At 46.0% G+C, this 19,315-nt stretch overlaps 2 protein-coding genes across 3 annotated transcripts in view; both read left to right on the top strand.

Moving 5' to 3' along the window:
• The window catches only part of C20H1orf50 (chromosome 20 C1orf50 homolog), an 8,531-nt gene extending 5,314 nt beyond the window's left edge, over window positions 1-3,217 (top strand). The window contains exons 3-5 of the mRNA XM_007979144.3: window positions 1,022-1,108; window positions 2,209-2,340; window positions 2,677-3,217. Coding sequence (XP_007977335.1) covers window positions 1,022-1,108; window positions 2,209-2,340; window positions 2,677-2,862 — 405 coding nt within the window. The 3' untranslated portion in view covers window positions 2,863-3,217. The remainder of the gene's footprint in view (window positions 1-1,021; window positions 1,109-2,208; window positions 2,341-2,676) is intronic.
• Window positions 3,218-12,329: 9,112 nt separating this feature from the next.
• Window positions 12,330-19,315, top strand: part of TMEM269 (transmembrane protein 269) — a 33,162-nt gene continuing 26,176 nt past the window's right edge. For both annotated transcript variants that reach the window (XM_073007406.1, XM_007979134.3), the window contains exon 1: window positions 12,330-16,464. In XM_073007406.1, the coding sequence (XP_072863507.1) occupies window positions 16,424-16,464 (41 nt within the window). In that variant the 5' untranslated portion in view covers window positions 12,330-16,423. The remainder of the gene's footprint in view (window positions 16,465-19,315) is intronic.

The raw sequence follows: 19,315 nt of genomic DNA, 5'->3' as shown, positions 1-19,315 counted from the left end.
CACCTGAGGTCAGAAGTTCGAGACCAGCCTGGACAACATAGTGAAACCCTGCCTCTACTAAAAATACAAAAATTAGCTGGGCATGGTGGTGGGCATCTATAATCCCAACTACTCGGGTGGCTGAGGTTAGAGAATCACTTGACTCCAGGAGGCACAGTTTGCAGTGAGCCGAAATCGCGCCATTGAGCTCCAGCCTGGACAGTAAGGGCGAAAACTCTGTCTGAAAAAAAAAAAATTTCCATTGCCTTCAGTTGCACTTTGTGGCACATTACAGGCAGTCTTGTGTGCACATTATAACTCTATTTCAGGTCCACATCATAATGCAGTCTTTTAAAATACGTTTTAAGTAATAATTAGAAATGCACATATAAGTTAAAATTTAAGTAGTTGTGATGTAAATAACTGAGGAAATGGTCAGATTAACACATACTTTCTCAGTTCTGGGGGTGTGGGGGTCACATAGAAAAACCCGAATACTTTCTGTGTGTATCTAGATTTCTACCTTAGCAGATGATAAGGGCCAGATCACAAGTGTCTTTTAATTATTTAAAATCCATCCCTGATTTCACAAGGGTTTAAACATGAGATAATGGAGACCTGAGAAATGTGTGGTGTTTGTTAGGTAAAGAGCAGGAGGAAAAATGGATTGGTTGGAGGAGAGGGTATATTCAATATATTTGGTAGCAGGAGAGAGAGAGAGAGAGAAAGAGAGAAGGCATGTTGGAGAACCAAAGAAGTTCAGTGTAACTGCAGTTCATAGTGAAAGGGTGGAAAGCTATGGGAAATAGAAGAGAGCATGTAACTGTGGTGTGGAGTCATGTCAGGGTGGCCTTCTCGTGACAGTGCTATCTGAGTGGGGCCTCAGGATGAGTGGGAGGCTGTGGGGCAGTGGAGAGAATGGGAAAAATATTTTAGGCAGAAGCAAAATGTTAGCATAGACCTCTTCACTGGGATCCAGAAAAGAACATCATAGAAGTCTTTTCCTCTTTCAACCCACAGTTTAGTTTTCTCTCACCTGTAGGCTGATGAATTCATCCGAGCAAATGCCACCAACAAGCTGACAGTTATAGCTGAGCAAATCCAACATTTGCAGGAACAAGCCAGGAAGGTAAGGAATGACTGTTAGGCTTTCATTTTCTTTATTTAGTTCTCACGATTGGCTGAACTTGTTTATAATCATTGTGACTTTTTATGTCTTTAGTGCCTCCTAGAAATGTAGAGGTAGGTGTTGAGTAAAATAGAAGGAATAAGCTTAAGAGGTTAAGTATAAGTTTTTTTTTGTTTGTTTGTTTGTTTTTGAGACAGAGTTTTGCTCTTGTTGCCCAGGCTGGAGTGTAGTGGTGTGGTCTCAGCTTACTTCAGCCTCTGCCTCCCGGGTTCGAGCGATTCTCCTGTCTCAGCCTCCCAAGTAGCTGGGATTACAGGTGCCCACCACCACACCCTGCTAACTTTTGTATTTTTAGTAGAGATGGGGTTTCGCCATGTTGGCCAGGCCTGTGTTGAACTCCTGACCTCAGGTGATCCGCCTGCCTCAGCCTCCTTTGTTTTGTTTTTTCCAGGAGGTGGTTTCATGAGGTAAAACATTTTAACAGGGGAATATGTTTTCATTTATAAAAGAAATGTACTTAGCACAGAAAAATAGGAAAGAAACTTAAAAATTACCTGGAGTCATTATTGCTCAACATTTTGAAATACCTTTTTTTTTTTTTTTTTTTTTTGAGATAGGGTATCACTGTATCACCCAGGCTGGACTGCAGTGGTGCAGTCTCAGCTCACTGTAACCTCTGCCCCCTGGGCTCAAGTGATCCTTTTGCCTCAGCCTCCCAAGTAGTTGGGAGTACAGGCATATGCCACCACACCTGGCTAATTTTTTGTATTTTTAGTAGAGACAGGGTTTTGCCATGTTGCCCAAGCTGGTCTCCTGAGCTCAAGTGATCCGCCTGCCATGGCCTCCCAAAGTGCTAGGATTACAGGCATGAATCACTGTGCCTGGCTTGAAATATAATTTTTTAAAGCCTTTTTTACAGCATAGCAGCATAGTCTAATTTTTGTTTCTTCAGAGTAATCTGGATTTTAAAAGTGATTCATTGCTATTGGGGACCAAGATCCTAAGCATTGAATGGTTTCCAAATTTTAATTGGGATGATCACTGAATATGGGTGCCCGTTATCTCCAATACCTAATTCGTTACATATCTGTGATTCATAGGTACTGGAAGATGCTCACAGAGATGCCGACCTGCACCATGTAGCTTGTAATATGGTGAAAAAACCTGGCAACATTTACTACCTCTATAAACGGGAGAGTGGTCAGCAGTATTTTTCCATCATTTCTCCAAAGGTAAGAACATACATTGTTTGCCCAAAAATCTACTCCAGCCTCTGAGAAATTCTTGGTATATGTGTGAAAATGTAGACATGTGGATTGGTATATGGTTTCTTAGAAAACTGGGGGTGATGTGAGCCCAGACATGACTATAAAAAATATACCTGTGCTTAAATTATTTCACTCATTTTCTCAAGGGAGGGATCTGATGTGTAAGGTAACTGCTTTCCAAAGATTGTTTTGACTGGTATGAAGTGAAATGCCGAAAAAGAGATTGTGGCATAATTAGGAAACGAGCTCAGTTTGTTCACAACCCACCCTGATGGGAACTGCCTCCTTTGCCTTCTCTAGGAATGGGGGACAAGTTGTCCACATGACTTCCTTGGTGCCTACAAGCTACAGCATGACTTGTCCTGGACTCCGTATGAGGACATTGAGAAGCAAGATGCTAAAATCGGCATGATGGACAAGTTGCTAAGCCAGTCAGTGGCCCTGCCTCCATGCACTGAACCCAACTTCCAGGGATTGACTCACTGAGAGTGGGCTCTGACAAACAGCTCTCACAGGACCTGGCTGTCACCTCCTTGTTGACCCCATTGTTATCTTGAGAATTGAGGACATGTAGGTGAATCACAAACTTCCTGGAAAGAGACCCTGTGTAAATGTAAATGCTGTCATTTTGACTTTTAATTGGGATGGTAATAATCATTGAGACAGAGTCACTGTCTTTCGGGATCCTCTCTGGACCACAGATACCCAAGTCAGTCAGTTTCAGAGTATTGGCCAATGTACTTTCCTTCTTCCTCTCCATCACTTCTTCCCTTAAGTTAAAGTGTTAGAGAAGACTTTCTTCTTCCCATAAAAAGGTTGGTGGATCGTTTTCCAGAGAGAACTGTTTTCAGTCTTTTTTTTTTTTTTTTTTAGTAACTGGTAGTATTTAACGTTGGGGTTGAGGCTGTCTCACAGTTGGTGCAACTCCAGTTTAAAATTCATCTGGGAATGAGAATGTTGGGTAATGGAGGGTGATTAAACCCCCCCCCCCCAAAAAAAAACCACTTGGCTTTGCTAGACCAGAGAGTGTGTGATTCTGGGATTTCTGTGCTGTTGATGAGGTTTGTCTTGCCCCTTTTGCTCTCTCTGCCTTGCTAGAGTGAATGAGAATCTGAGGCAGCAGCAAAGGCCAGGTTTGGGGAGAGTCAACTTTGAAACTCACAAATTTTAGACTTGGAAGAGACATTGGATGCTGCCACTAATCATTATAGAATCCATTGTGTAGTCTCCCAAGGAGGAGCTCCCAGGCTCAGCCACCTGCAGCAGAACAAACCCATTTAAATGGCTACTTAAAAATACTGTGGAAGAGAGTATGGCAGTAGAGTGAGAAACAAGAAAAACAGCCAAATTGTTGACTGTGAGTTAACTCAGATTGAAATTCATTTTGACAAGAATTATTCAAGAACTTAAGGGCCTTTGGCAAAATTACTGTAGTTCTTACTCCGACTAGGCTGTTGTAGGACTCTACCTTCTTTCCTGTCTTCGGTGGAATTAGCTCGTTTATGGATGATTTAGCATGGCTGTAATCTATTGCAATATGCTGTAAAAGGACAGAGAGAGATGTCCTTGAACTGACAATAGCCCAAGTTTCTCTCTGGGAATGGATGTTCGTTATGCTGATCTGCTTGGTAATACCCTCCCCCCCCCATTATTCATGGTCTCTCCTCATAAACTGCATTTCTTGTGAGCTGTAAATGGTCTACCTAAGGCCTCGCACAGGATGGGGCTAGAATCTAAGAAGCTCACTCAGATGACACTTGGTCGCTCGGTTCACATGGGAATGTTCTTTGGACTCAGCTGCAGAGGTCTTTTGCTGGGGTGCTGCAGAGTCGGAGGGAAGAGACGTGAGTGGTACAGTAGTGGAGTCTGACTACAGAAAGTTTCCCAGGTTTTCAGAAGGTTCTCACCTGCATGATGACGACAATTTTGAATAGGTACTTCATTAGTTATCAGATAAACAAATTACTACAAACTTAATGGTTTAAAGCAACACCCATTTATTTCAGAGCTTATAGGTTAGGAGTTCAGGCACCATTTCATTGGGTCCTCTGCTTCATGGTTTCTCTGAAACCCTGTAAGGCTGAAATCAAGTTATTGGTCAGGGCTGTTCTCATTTGAAGTCCTGACTGGGGGAGGATCTGCTCCCAAGCTCACTTATATTGTTAGCAGAATTTCTTTTCTTTTTTTTTTTTTTTGTTTTTTGAGACAGAGTCTCACTGTGTTGCCAGGCCTGAGTGTAGTGGCTCAATCTCAGCTTACTGCAACCTCTGCCTCCTGGTTCAAGCGATTCTCCTGCCAAATAGCTGGGATTACAAGCACACGCCACCATACCCAGCTAATTTTTTTATTTTTAGTAGAGACAGGGTTTCACCATGTTGGCCAGAAGGTCTCGATCTCTTGACCTCATGATTCACCTGCCTCAGCCTCCCAAAGTGCTGGTGCTTGAGCCACCGCAGCAGGCTTGTTGACAACCCTCAAGGGTTGCTGGCCTCAGGGGTTCCACTAGCTGACTGTTGGCTGGAGGTTGCCCTCACTTCTTGCCACACGAGCCTCTACAACATGGCAGCTTTCTTAAGCAAAGTAAACAAGGATTAGAGTCTGCTAGCCAGATGGAAGTTACAGTCTCATGTAGTCTGATCACAGAAGTGACATTTCATCACCTTTGCTGTAATCTGTTGGTTGGAAGCAAGCCACTAGGCCAGCCCATATTCAAGGGAGGGAGTTACACAAAGGCATGTATACCAGAAGGCAGACATCACTGAATCATTGAACAGATGCTAGAATCTGTCTGCCACAGGGCTCAGTTGAGAAGAAGAAAGGAAAGTTCTAGGTAAAAAAGGCAATACTACAAAGTGGTTAAGTGTGATGGTGTCAAAGTCACAGATCTGCACTTCACTCTCAACTCTAACAAGACAGCCTCCCAGCTGGCATCCCTGCTTCCTCCTCTATCCCCTCTCCAATCCATTCTGCATGCAGTCATCAGCTTGATCATTTGAAAATGCAAATCTCCCTCACTCTTGACATTTCCTAACGGGACAGCAGTGATTGAAAAGAGAGAAACTTCCTTTTGTTCAGTAAGATGTACTCCCTGCACTGACCACCAAGGGGTGTCATTGCTCTTTCCTGGTTAAGCCAGTTACCACACTTGGGAAGGGCTAGTGGCAATGTGAGTTGATTTGGGGCACCTGAGAATGGGAAACTAGGACCCAGTGATTATATACAGTAATCACTTTTCATTTACCCATCCATCCGTTCACCTGATAATTTCATTAGTATGAAGTACCTTCTAGGTTCCAGATTCTGGGGAATAATAGAGCTGAATAAGAAATCACTATTTCCAAGGAGCTCACAGTATGGTAGGGAAGGAAACAAGTTAACAACTCCAAGATGCTCTAAGAAGGGGTGTGATAGAAGTATGTGTGGAATATTATGGAGCTCCGGGGAGGGGTTCCTTATTGAGCTTGGAGAATTTGGGAAGACTCTTGGAGGAGCTGATGCTTGCTTGGTGTTGAAAACCATACAAGTTAGAACTTTCTGGAGGCTCCAATTGCCCTTTCATAGGAAGTTTGTCTTTTGGGGGTTGGGGTAGGGTTCATTTTTGGATGGAGTTTATTTGTGAATGAAGAAAGGGACATCCATTTAAGCCATATCAACCAAAGCAGTCCTGGCCACAAGGAGGGGTGGAGTGAGATATGTCCCGGCTAGAAAATCCTTGTGTCTAAAAGCTAGGAGATAGATGAAGAGGGGAAGGAAAAAACATTCCAGACAAAAAATAATATGGAAGGGACATTGACTAGAAGTGATACGACATGTGAGGAATTGCAGCCAGTTAAACAGGAGAATATGGACTGGGGGCTATGGGAGAAGAACTAATGGAAGGATTTGGGTAGGTTGGTAATATTGGCTGTTAGAAACATCATTTTGGCAGCAGAGGCTGGGTAGAGGGAAGACAGGAGCTTCCATCCCTAATGAAGGCAAGGGATGATGGGAGTCTGAACTAAGCAGTGGTAGAATGAGAGACCCTGTATTTCACCAATTGCAAGGTATACTTTTTCCCCCCACATTTTGGTATCTTAAACCTGGACACTTCTAAAAGTCAGTGGCATGTCACAGTTTACGTGGCATTTTTTCTTTCTTAGAGCTACATAAAAAGATCAAAACAGATAGCATCTTACATTTGATGAAGCATGGCACATTGAAAGTACAATCAATTGCCATCTTGTTAATAAAATGTCAGAGGGATGAGAGGAAAGACTCTTAGATGATGCTTGAATTCAAGCATTTCTGGCTTGAGTGTCTGCAATGAATAGTGGGGATCCACTCAACAAAATTTGCAGGAGGAGGAGGACATCCCTGTTATTTTCCAGAATAATCAGTGATATTCTGTGATATTGATAATCCACCTAGTTGGCCCTTCCAAAGTTACTGGGTGTGAGTAACAGTTGACTGTAGCTCCCTTTCTCCACCCTAGTGCTCTGGAAGGAGGAAAGGAGAGCTGGCTTGTATCTTACTTTCTCAAGTTATCAGTCCACGAACATGAAGAGTATTAGTGTTACAGATACAAAGATGATAAGTACTGTCTAGTGAGCCTTTATTCTGCTAAGTGTATCCATTATCTCTTAATCTTCACATAACCCACCATCGATGAGGTATATAGTATTCTTATGTTACAGAGCAGGAGCATCTCAGAGATTCTGAAACTGGCCCATGGTTATACAGATGGAAAGTGGTAGAGGTCAGATTCAGACACAGTCCTGTTTGAGTCTGGCCATAACCTTAATCCTGTTTGGGCCAATTAAGACAGTCATAAAGGATCTCGGTATAGAGGTATAAAGAAGTTAAATCACAAAAGTGATAAAGTAAGGTTTTTTTGTTTTTGTTTTTGTTTTTGTTTTTTTGAGACAGTCTCACTGTGTTACTCAGGCTGGAGAGCACTGGCTCAATCATAGCTTACTGCAGCCTTGAACCCCTGGGCTCAAACGATCCTCCTGCCTTAGCCTCCCAAGTAGCTAGAAATACAGGTATGCACCAATACGTCCAGCTAATTAAAAAAATTTTTTATAGAGATGAGGACTCACCATGTTGCCCAGGCTGGTCTCAAATTCCTGGCCTTAAGCAGAATGAGATGTTTATGTGAGATACTACTGGAGTAGTTCACTTGGGCGTTTAGTGATAGGTATGTAGAGGATGTATATCAAGGTATAGAGAAGTTAAGTAACTTATTTAAGGTCATACAACTTATACAACTTATAAGCAATTGAGCCCATATCTCTGGCATTAAAGCCTGGATATAGAACCCCCATCAGAAGATAGGGTTCATTCATTCCTTTAAGGAGCTGGAGCTTGGGAGGAAGGAGCTACAACATGCCTGGAAAAATTTCATTTCTGTAGTCTTAAACAGCATTTGATTGAGTGGAGCAGTCCATACTTGAAAGCTTTTTTTTTCATTTTGATTTGTAATATTATCATCTCCTGCTTTTCTCTACTTCACTGACTGTACCTTTTCTGTGTCCTGATCCTCCTCTTCCTGACATCTATATTCTGAGGCCAAGTCTGTGGCCCTCTCCTCTTTATCTCTACTAAGTGGTCTAATCCATTCCCCAGGCTTTAAATGCTGTCCACACATGACTGACTCACATACATACCTACAGCCCTCATCAGTCCCCAAGTTTCATGCACACTTGTTTGTCCAACAGCCTTACTTGCTGTCTCCACTTGACTTGTAGTCATTACAAATTTAATGTGTCCAATCTAAACTCTTGAGTTCATCCCCAAAACCTGTTTCACCACCAGGCCTCTCTCTTTCCATCAGCACCTGTCTCACATTGTTGTAGCAGCCAAGAACCCAAGTCATTCTTGATTCTTCTTGTTCTCCTCATACCAGTCAGCAGTCCCAGCTCTGCCTTCAAAATGTATCCCAAATGTGACTGCTTCTCTTCACCTCACCCCTTTCCCCCTTAGTCCAAGCCACCAACATGTCCAGCCTGGACAATGCAGTAATCTCCTAACTTGTCTCCCTGCTTCCACAGAGATTGTCAACATCATCTTTTAAAACTACAAACCAGATTGCACCTCTGTTAAAAAAAAAATCCCAGAGTTTCTCATTTCTTCCCTAGATTCTATGTGATCTGCCACTCTCAGGACTCAGCATGTTCCTGCTTTGCTGACCTTGCTGTTCTTCCCACACAACAAGCTCATTGCTGCTCATTGGCATTTGCTGTCTCATCTGTTTGGAGCATTGCCTCCAAGATCTTTGCAGGTTTGTGTCTTCTCATCCTTTAGGTCCTTGCTGAAATACCACTTCCCTGATTACCCTATCAGAAATACCAACCCTTCTCACATTAAAGTGGTTCTGATTCTGCTTTGTTTTCCACAGCACTTAGCACAACCAGAAATGATGTGTGTTTCGCTTCTGTTTATAAGTTCTGTGATTATAAGTTCTGTGAGGACAGAGACTGTCTGTCTTGTTTACTGCTGTTTCTAGCATCTAAAATAATGCCTGGCGCATGATAAATACTCTTAACAATGAATAAGTAAGTGGGCCAGGCATGGTAGCTCATGCCTGTCATCCCAGCACTTTGGGAGGCCAAGGCAGGCAGATCACTTGAGGTCAGGAGTTTGAGACCAGCCTGGCCACCATGGGGAAACCCCCATCTCTACTAAAAATATAAAAATTAGTCAAGTGTAGTGGCGGGCACCTGTAATGCTGGCTACTCAGGAGGCTGAGGCACAAGAATTGCTTGAACCTGGGAGGTGGAGGTTGCAATGAGCCAAGATTGCGCCACTGCACTCCAGCCTGGGCGACAGAGTGAGACTCCACCTCAAAAAAAAAAAAAGAATAAATCAAATAAATCAATGGATGGACATCTGTAGCTCTGTACCTATATCCTGCAAAGGATCCAAGTCAATGCAGTTAATAGAAGTATAATGTGAGCCACATGTGTGATCTAAATTTTTCCAGTAGCTACATCAAAAAGTAAAAAGTGAAATTAACTTTAAGAATACATTTTATCACAGGGTGCAGTGGCTCATGCCTATAATCTCAGCAGTTTGGGACTCTGAGGCAGGAGGATCGCTTGAGCCTAAGAGTTCAAGACCAGCCTGGCCAACATAGGGAGATCTCATCTCTACAAAAAATACAAACATTAGCCAGGCATGGTGGCGTGTGCCTGTGGTCCCAGCTTCTTGGGAGGCTGAGGTGGGAGGATTGTTTGAGCCCAGAAGGTAAAGGCTGCTTTGAGCTATGATCATGTCACTGCATTCCAACCTGAGTGACAGAGTGAGACCCTGTCTCAATAAATAAATAAATACATTTTATCTAACCCAGCATATTCAAACTATTAGCATTTCAACAATTTACTAAAAAAAAATTATTTTACATTCTTTTTTAAACTAAGTATTCAAACTTTGGTGTGTATTTTATACTTACAGCACATCTCAATTCGGACTAGCCACCTTTCAAGTGTTCAGTAGCCACTTGTGGCTGCTGGCTACCGTATTAGCACAAGTGTAAGTTCCTGTTCTGTACTTCCTGTGAGATCCAGAATGAGGAAAGCTAGAAACTTCTGGTAGGGGGTATCTTTCTCAGCTACCCTGCTTCCTTCCCCTCTCCTGAAGGAAACTTTGGGGATGTCCAGGCTAATAGATATATGATCATATCCTTAGATTAATAATGCTAATAATTGAGCTGCTACTCTGTGCCAAGCATATAATCTCATTTAATTCTGACAACAATCCCATTTTACAGATTAGGAAACAGGTTCAGAAAAAGTAACTTGTTCACATTTATATATCTGGTAAGTGTTAGCGCTGGAATGTAAACTTGGTTTAAAGGTAAGCTGGTATAATCATTATGCTACAATTTTTAATTTGCCACTCTTTTTTTTTTTTTCCGAGATGGAATCTTGCTTTGTCGCCCAGGCTAGAGTGCAGTGATGCAATCTCAGCTCACTGCAGCCTCCGCCTCCTGGGTTCAAGCAATTCTCCTGCCTTAGCTTCCCAAGTAGCTGGGACTACAGGCATGCACCACCTGACGCCTGGCTAATTTTTTTTTTTTTTAATTTCTAGTAGAGGGGGCGTTTCACCATGTTGCCTAGGATGGTCTTGATCTGATCTCGTGATCTGCCCGCCTCAGCCTCCCAAAGTGCTGGGATTATAGGCGTGAGCCACTGCGCCAGGCTAATTTGCCACTTTAATGGGCCACATGGCAGGGAGCAATGAAGAGAAACACATAGATGATCAAAGGAAGCTGGCCTGACTCAGGCTGGGGTGTGTAGCACACCTTTTGTCGCCTTCACCCGGTTTCTCACACACCTTAGGTCTGACTTTGGTATTGCTGTTTTCAGGTCTCGGCTCCACTAATTATTAATGGTGTATTCTCCAGTAGAATCAGCTGTCTGATCCCCTATTTCCTCTTCTGTAGGATGGGAATGCTAACACTAACCTCAGGGTAGCGGACAAGTTCCAGTGAGATGATGAGAATGTCTGTACAACATGTAGCCCAGTACTTGCTGCCTGGTGTTCCCCTCAGAACATGCTCGGTGTTACACTCCTCTTTCCCGGGTTGGCTGCAAGGAGAGGCAAAGTGTCACTTGACCTCCTAGCTCCCTTGCCCTTTTATATTCTCCTGTGGGGTCCTCACAGTGATCCCTGCTCTAGTGTCACTTCCGGTGGGCTGGTGAGGATGGGGCCGTATCTGAGAACCGGTGCCTGAAATCCTTACCCAATACCAAAAAGTTTCTTTGTGTAACACTCTGTCAGCCTAACTGCCAAAGATAGTCACCTCTGAGAAGCTCTTATCCCTTCCCTCTCGCCGCTCTCAACCCTGGGAGTCCATCTCACATGGGCTCCTGAGGGGGTTCCTTCTTCCCATCCCGTCTGTTGCTCATCTGCCTCCTGGCCTGCAGGATTGCAGATCCTTCCTCCGCAGTGGCTGCCAGGTTAGTCTTCCTGAAACAACCTGACTGTGTCACCTTCCTACTTAAAAACTTTTCTTCAGGAATTGAGTGCAAATTCCTTAGCTTGTCATTCATCCAAATAGTATTCCTATGTGCCTATGCCCTTCTTATAGGCACAGCGAACAGCAGTGGAGCAAACGTACAAGCAGCCCTGCCCGCGTGGAGCTTACCCTCTAGGGGCCCCGCAGGGGCTGGGCCCAGCATCCAGGCACAGCCTCGCCTCCCCAGCGCACTTCCCGCCCCACTCCAGGCCCACGCGCCGGGGCCGCTGTCTCCACCATGAAGCCTTCCCAGCCTCACTCAAGTAGAGAAGACGTCCCCTCCCCCGGGACTCCTCCATTCCCCGCCGCCCCTACTACAAGACCTGGGCTCCCCTGGAAACTGAGGCCCTTCTCCCTGACTACAGACCCGCAACCCCTCCCCTGCTCTGGGGATTGTGAGCTAAGAGCCAGGGTGAGAGCAAGAGGCTCTCCTCTTCAGGGCTGGCCCCCTCCACCGCACAGGAAATGGGGCAGAAGGGCGGACCCCCATCTCATGTAGGAATGCCTTGTCCCCAGGGTGAGCCCCCAGGTGAGCCTCCGCGGCCGCGTGGAAGGGACAAGAAGCGCCGCTGCCTGGGTGCTATTGGCGAGCAGCCCGGCTCCATCTTCCCGGTGTGGTAGCGGCTGGAGCCGGGCCTGGGCAGCCTTGGGACAGCCAGAGTGGGCCAGGGGACCACGTCCCGTCCCCAGAGGCCGGGGACGGTTTCCAGCCTCCAGGAAAGGAGCGGGGGCTGGGAGGGGAGAGGGTCTGGAACTGGCATGAGCGGCGTTGCCGTGTCTGCCACGCGTGTCACCTGCTGGAGAGTCCGCCTGGATGATTTCACTCCACGGAGGTGCCGCCCCACCACTCAGTTAGAAACCTCAGAGCCATACTCAACTCTCCCCTCCTCTCCAGCCCCACTGTCACAGCCCTGCTTTTCTCCTCCTCACGTCCACGCTCCCCCCGCCCCGCCCCTCTCCCCCCTTCACCCCCTCCCGTCTCCTGGCCGGTTTCCTTTTCTGTAGTTTGTCCCCTCAAAGCCGCCCTGCGCTCCCTGCCCGTGTCTGACCAAGACTCTGCTCCCTTACTGAACAGCACAGTGCCCGCCACGGGCTGCCACTCAAGGTCACGTCTGCATGACCACCCCCTGCAGCCTACCTGCCAGTGTCACCTCTGGTCACCCCTCTTTTCCAGGATCCAGGGATCCAGCCTCCTCATCGTGCTTCCGCACCTGCGGCTCATTCCCTGGGCCAAGAATGCCCTCCTAATTCTTTGTTCATCCTTAGAGACCCTGAAAAATGTCACCACAGGAGTGGAACCTTCCTCTGCCCCACCCCAGACTTAGTCTCTCCACAACAGCTGGCACATCCCCTTGTCCAACATTACACTTGTCCCTACACACAGCTGCCTCCTCTACCAGACTCTGAGTTGCTGGAGGGTGTGGCCTGGCTCTTGTTCTTCTCCCCATCCCCCCCACCCCCCCCCACACACAAGGCCTGACACAGAGCAGCCATCAGCAATAAATAAACAGCATTTTAAAAAATGAGTAAGTAGAAGATCATAAGAACTGGGTAGTTGCTGGGTATGTGGAAGGGGCTGGACTGTTGGGCGTTCATCTGAGAAGGCTTCTTGGAGGCCACATTGGGCAGGGTTAGATGGGGGGTCAATAAATTTGGTGCAACCAGAGGGCCTCAGGGAAGCACCAGAGTGACCTGTGATGTTAATTTAACAAACACAGAACAACTTCCATTGTCAGGCCTCATACTGGGCACAGGGACCTCGGCCAGCACTCAAATTGCATCCCCTATAGGAACCCCAGGGTAGGCGGTGCCAAAACTCTGCCAAAACAGAGTGCCAAATATCACATGGTAAGCACAAGAAGATGAAACCATACAGATGAGGGACACCTAACATGCTCAGGGCAGGGTGGGGGATGCCAGAGGGGCTTCCCAAAGAGGAGCACTACCCAACCCAAGACCAAAGAGAGGGTCTGAGAAGGGTGGGGAGGACTGAGAGGAAGCTGGGAGAGCTGAACAGAGCTGGCATACCAAACACAGGAGTTGGACTCCATCCTGAGGGCATTCAAAAAGCTGGGGAGTGACCAGATCACCTGCAGTCTGGTGCTATGCCAAGCCTCAGCCCTCACCCCTCCTGGGAGCCTTCTCACCTCCTGGCAGGCTGAGCCCCTTTTCGGTGCTCCCTTAGTAGCCTGGTCGCCTCTTTTCTGTGCAGGGTTAGGTACTGTGGCTAAACGGTGTCCCTTGGTCTTAATCTTCTCTATGTCCCAAGCACCAGGCACCACATCTTGCCCCTGGCCAAACATTTGCTGAATGAATGGCGGGTGGTTCCTTATTTCTGTTGTCTTCTATAGCCCTTATTCTCAGCTCCACATCCTTTCATGCCTGGGACTTGTGCATTCTGCTGCAAACAGCATTTAATTGGGAAAGAGGAGACCCAAATCAAATCCTGGCTCCACCATTTACTGGACAAGTCACTTAACTCTCCTGAAACCTCAGTTTCCCCATCTGTAAGATAAGGTACCACTATGAATAGAGTCTAAGTCTCCACATGTATGCAAAAGACTCGTTTCCTTGGATAGGTTGTAAACTCTGTGATGGCAGGGACCAAGGTTTCTACCAGCACCCAACTCAGGCACAGCATATAACCAATACAATGCTCAGTCCTATTGGTTGGTAGACAGCAGAGCACAGGGGAAAGAACACTTAAGGCACAATTGTAAGTTTTGTTCTGCCACTTCTGGTGTGACCTTGAGCTAGGTTGTTCCCATCTCTGAGTCTTCCTTGCTTTACCTGGAAAGTAGGGATTAGAACCCTTGCCTGACAGTGCTCACAGGGCCAGTGGAAATCCTAAATGTGAAAGTGGTTTGTGAATGGAGGAGATAACGAAAGAGATAATATAGTAGACAATTGACCATTAATTAAAAATTAACCAGCTGTGAAGTAGCACAGAGGCAGCAGCAATGCTTGACAGCTGGTTGACAGACCCTGGGCACCTGCTGACTCTGAGCAGCAGACACTGGGATGTGTGATCTTGCTGGGGTCATCCCAGAGACCCAGGAGAGACCACTACAGCAGGTTCACGGGGAGGGAGTATGCAGCAAGTCCTTCTTCCCCTTCCCCTCCCAGATTTCCCTGGCTTGCATTGCTTCCTGTCTTAGGTTTGGAGGGACTCTGGCATAAGAAGGTCTTAGGAATCCCAATGGCTCTGGCCATGTAGCTACTGATCCCCTTTGGTGAGTGAGGCTGGCCCACTGAGGCAGTGAGCCCAGCAGTGCTGTCCTGATAAACTCTAGTCCCAAACTCCAAGTCAGCCCTCCCAGCTGCTGGCATCTTTGTGGCGGGTTAATGAGAAAGGACCATGGTTTGTCTCAGCTCTTGTCCAGACCAGATGGGCCTGGGGCTGAATAGAGGGGCTGGATGGAGGCAGAGCTGGAGGCGAGATTAATCCTCACCTCTGAAACGGGTGAGGATTAAATGAGAAGACAGATCTGGGAACACCTTGAAGCTTGTTTATTTTACTCAAGTGCAGGATCTATTTGTGGCTGATACATTTGCCCCAACCAGTGGGGCTTCTCAGTTTTGAGGAGGAATGGGGCTCTTTCTCCAAGAGACTCAGTTGCACAAGCAGATTATGTGTAAGGTGTACACATATGGTCTTAGAGTAAAAGCAGAGATAAGACAGGCTGTGAAGATGGGCAGGGCCAGCCAATTCCCTGTTGTGGGAGAGACTGGGAGAGACTGGGAGCGCTGTGGGACCTAGGCTGGATGGTGCCGCGCACACAGGGAGGCTGCTGCTGTCTTGCAGACCTGGCCATCGAGCTCCCTCCCTGCCACATCCCATATACCTCCTCCTGCTAAAATCTATGCCTCCAGCAGAAGAAACATCAGATTTAGAATCAGATGGGATTTGGTTCTACTTACTGTGTGACTTTGAGCAAATATCTTCCTTTCTTTTAACCGTAGTTTCCTCATTCATAAAATAGGGGAGAATTCTAGCACCATCTCCTAAGGTTGTCAGGCTCTGAGAAGCAGACATGGGAATGAGAACATGGTGAAACGATCTTTGTGAACTATTCAGTGTTGTACACATTCTTTTTTTTTTTTTTTTTTTTTGAGACAGAATCTTGCTCGGTCACCCAGGCTGGAGTGCAGTGGTGTGATCTCGGCTCACTGCAATCTCTGCCTCCCAGGTTCAAGCTGAGTAGCTGGGATTACAGGCATGCACCACCATACTCAGCTAATTTTTGTATTTTTAGTAGAGACGGGGTTTCAACATGTTGGCCAGGCTGGTCTCGAATTTCTGGCCTCAGGTGATCCACCTGCCTTGGCCTCCCAAAGTGCTGGGATTACAGGCATGAGCCACCGTGTCCGGCTACACATTCATTTTTAATCTGTCATCTCTTCCCTTGTGGGAAGTAGGCCTGCTGTTCTGATTGGGGCCTGTCAGAACCAGGACCTTAAGGCACCTCGGCTGCAGCCCTGTGCTTCAGGAGGAGTGAGCTTGGACTGTGGGACAACAGGGCTTCCTGGCACTACTTCTCTCTCAGGCCAACCCTTGGTCAGTGACAAGGGCCCACCTCTCAGATGGGAGAAGGGCCCATATCCCCTGCATTCTGGGCCATGGGGCTCCAGGATGGTCGGCATATGGACTGGAGGGATGTCTGCGCTGCAGGGCAAAGGTGCAGCCAGAGAGGGAGTGGAAACTATGCTTGTGTTGGTTCACCCACTCTGCTATTGAGCTTTTCCAAGACGCTGGATCCTCAGCACCTTTGTCTTCACCTCCTGAGTCTCCATCATCTACCTCCTGTCTCCCTTAGTCTAGTCCAGCCAGTGAAACTGAATGTAGGGAGGGTGCCATTTTGGGATGAGGTCTAGTGGAACAGGTCCCTGGGAGCCTCTTCTGGGACTCCTTGACCTTGGGAACCCTTTGCCCCTCTCTCTTGGGCCCCAGGTAAGGGTACCAGTTTCTTCCTGAGCCATGACCAGAGCCATTCCCAGATAAATGAGGTTTCCTGGAAGGATGTTACCAATGCCTTATCTCTGGCCAACATGGTCCTGGGGCTCTTCTCCATCATCTTCAGCTTCAGCAGGTAGGTCTGGGGCCCAGCGAGCTCTTAGCCAAGAGCTGGAGCCAATGGCATGAGGGAAGGAGAGGGAGAGTCTAGAGAGCAGGCACTGAGACACAGGAATCCACAGTGTACCCGGGGAAAGTGCAGTGGCTTAGGAGTCAAAGGGCCAAGATCCCAGACTCAACTGTACCAGTGCATTCCAGCTGTGGCAGTCTAGAATGGTTTTTATGAGAAAGTCAAGAGATTCTGTTATGGTGGCCTTTATACAATCTTTGGGTAGGCCACAGTTCATATTTTCTAATTCTTAGATCATACGACCTGGCAGAATATTTGAAATTAGCACTGTTCTGGAAGGTCCGAGACATGCATATGTTCCCCTAAAACGTTGTAAGCAAATTCTATTTCTGTAAGTTGAATCCCATTTCGATGTTTTTGGGATATCAGTCCTTTAAAGATAAATCCTTTATGATGCAGGTAACGTCCTCCTAATCTACTTGATTGTCTATAACCATCAGCAAGTGACTTCTCTTTGGATTTGTTTCTCATCCATAAAATAAGATGACTTTACCTGATGATGTTTAAGCTCCCTTGCAGCTGGAAATTTTTGTGATTCTCTAAAGTCTTGGTTTTTCGACTATAATAAAGTAGGGCACACCTACAGCAGAAAATCTCTTTTTTAAAGAAACTGTTTTTGTTTTTTTTTTTTTTTTTTTTTTTAGAGATGAGGTCTCACTATATTGCCCAGGCTGGTCTCAAACACCTGGGCTCAAGTGATCCACCTGCCTAGGCCTCCCAAAGTGCTGGGATTACAAACGTGAGCCACTGTGCCCAGCCCAGAAAACTTCTATCTTCTTAGTTCAGCCTAATTATCTGGGAGTGTTGTTTTTTTTGCCATAATGGTGCCCTGAGTCTTTTTATTTAGCTTCAGTCCCCTTTAGATACATAGGACTGGGTCTAAACAAAGGAAACGCTGTGGTTGTTTGGAGACAGCTGAGGTCTAGGTCAGGCCCTTTGCTGCTTCTGGGCTGCCTAAGCATTGCAATCCGGGTGCAGACTTGAGAATGGGCCTCTCAGGGCAGGTTTGCTTGGAGCTGTGGTGGCAGCTTTTAGAGGGACCTGGGGACAGGTGCTGGATGGAGGCACAGAATCAAGAATGTGGGATCTGAAAGAGCTCATGGAAATAATTTAAAGCATCAAAATACATGAGACAAAAACTAATAGAACTGCAAGGACAGTTGATGAGTCCACTATCAAGGTTGGAGATTTCCACACCCCTCTATCAGAAACTGACAGATCCAGCAGGACTGACAGATCCAGCAGGACTGACAGATCCAGCAGGCAGAACATCAGCAAAGACATAGTTGAAGTCAGCAACACCATTGGTCACCTGGATAAAATGGACATCTATAGAGTACTTCGTCCAACCATGCAGAGTACACATTCTTCTCCAGCTCACTTGGACAGATCACATTCTGGGCCATAAAACATACCTTAACAAATTTAAAAGAAGCATACTCTCAGACCACGTGGAAATGAACTAGAAGTCAATAACAGAAAGATAGCTGAAAAATCCTGAAATATATGGAGATTAAACAACACACTTCTAAATGACACATGGATAAAAGAAGTAGTCTCACGAAACATTAAAAATGTTTTGAACTAAAAAAATGAAAACACGATTTATCAAAACTTATAGGATGCAGGGAAAGCAGTGCTTTGCTTTGAGGGAAATTTATTTCATTGAATGCATATATTCAAAAAAGAAAGATTTAAAATCCATAATTTAAGCTTTAACCTTAGGAAACTAGAAAAAGAAAAGCAAACTAAATCCAAAGTAAGCATAAAAAGTAAAAAGTAAAAATTAGGCCGGGTGCAGTGGCTCATGCCTGTAGTTCCAGCACTTTGGGAAGCTGAAGCAGGTGGATCACTTGAGGTCAGGAGTTCAAGACCAGCCCGGCCAACATGGTGAAACACCATCTCTACTAAAAATACAAAAATTAGCCGGGTGTGGTGGCACATACCTGTAATCCCAGCTACTTGGGAGGCTGAGGCAGGAGAATCGCTTGAACCTGGGAGGCGGAGGTTGCAGTGAGCGGAGATTGCACCACTGCATTCTAGCCTGGGCAGCAGAGGGACTCCATCTCAAAAAATAAAATAAAAATTAGAGTGGCAATCAAAGAAATTGAAAACAAGAAATTAATAGAGAAAAATCAATGAAACCAAAAGCTGGTTCTTTGAGATCAATAAAATCGATAAACCCCTAGCCAAGCTAATCAAGTTAAAAAAATGAAAAGACAGAAATTACCAATATCAGAAATAAAACAAGGGTCATTACTACTGATTCCACAGACATTAAAAGTATAATAAAGGAATGCTATGAACAAGCCTCTGCCCACAAATTTGATATCGTAGCTGAAAATAATCAATCCCTTAAAAGACATAAGTTGCCCGGCGCAGTGGCTCACGCCTGTAATCGCAGCACTTTAGGGGACTGAGGCGGGTGGATCACGAGGTCAGGAGATCGAGACCATCCTGGCTAACACAGCGAAACCCTGTCTCTACTAAAAATACAAAAAATTAGCCAGGCGTGGTGGCGGGCACCTGTAGTCCCAGCTACTTGGGAGGCGGAGGCAGAAGAATGGCGTGAACCCTGGACACAGAGCTTGCAGTGAGCTGAGATCGCACCACTGCACTCCAGCCTGGGCAACAGAGCGAGACTCTGTCTCAAAAAAAAAAAAAGACAAAAAAAAGACATAAGTTACCAAAACTCACACAAGGAGAAACAGGTCATCTGAATACGTTTGTATCTATTAAACAAATCATTTAGCACACACTCCTCATTTTACAGATGGGGGAACAAGCCTACAGATGG

Source organism: Chlorocebus sabaeus, chromosome 20 (assembly GCF_047675955.1).
Source record: "Chlorocebus sabaeus isolate Y175 chromosome 20, mChlSab1.0.hap1, whole genome shotgun sequence".
Classification (NCBI taxonomy): domain Eukaryota; kingdom Metazoa; phylum Chordata; class Mammalia; order Primates; family Cercopithecidae; genus Chlorocebus; species Chlorocebus sabaeus.
The sequence above is the reverse complement of the archived record's forward strand: the minus strand, read 5'-3'. Positions and strand labels throughout refer to the sequence as shown.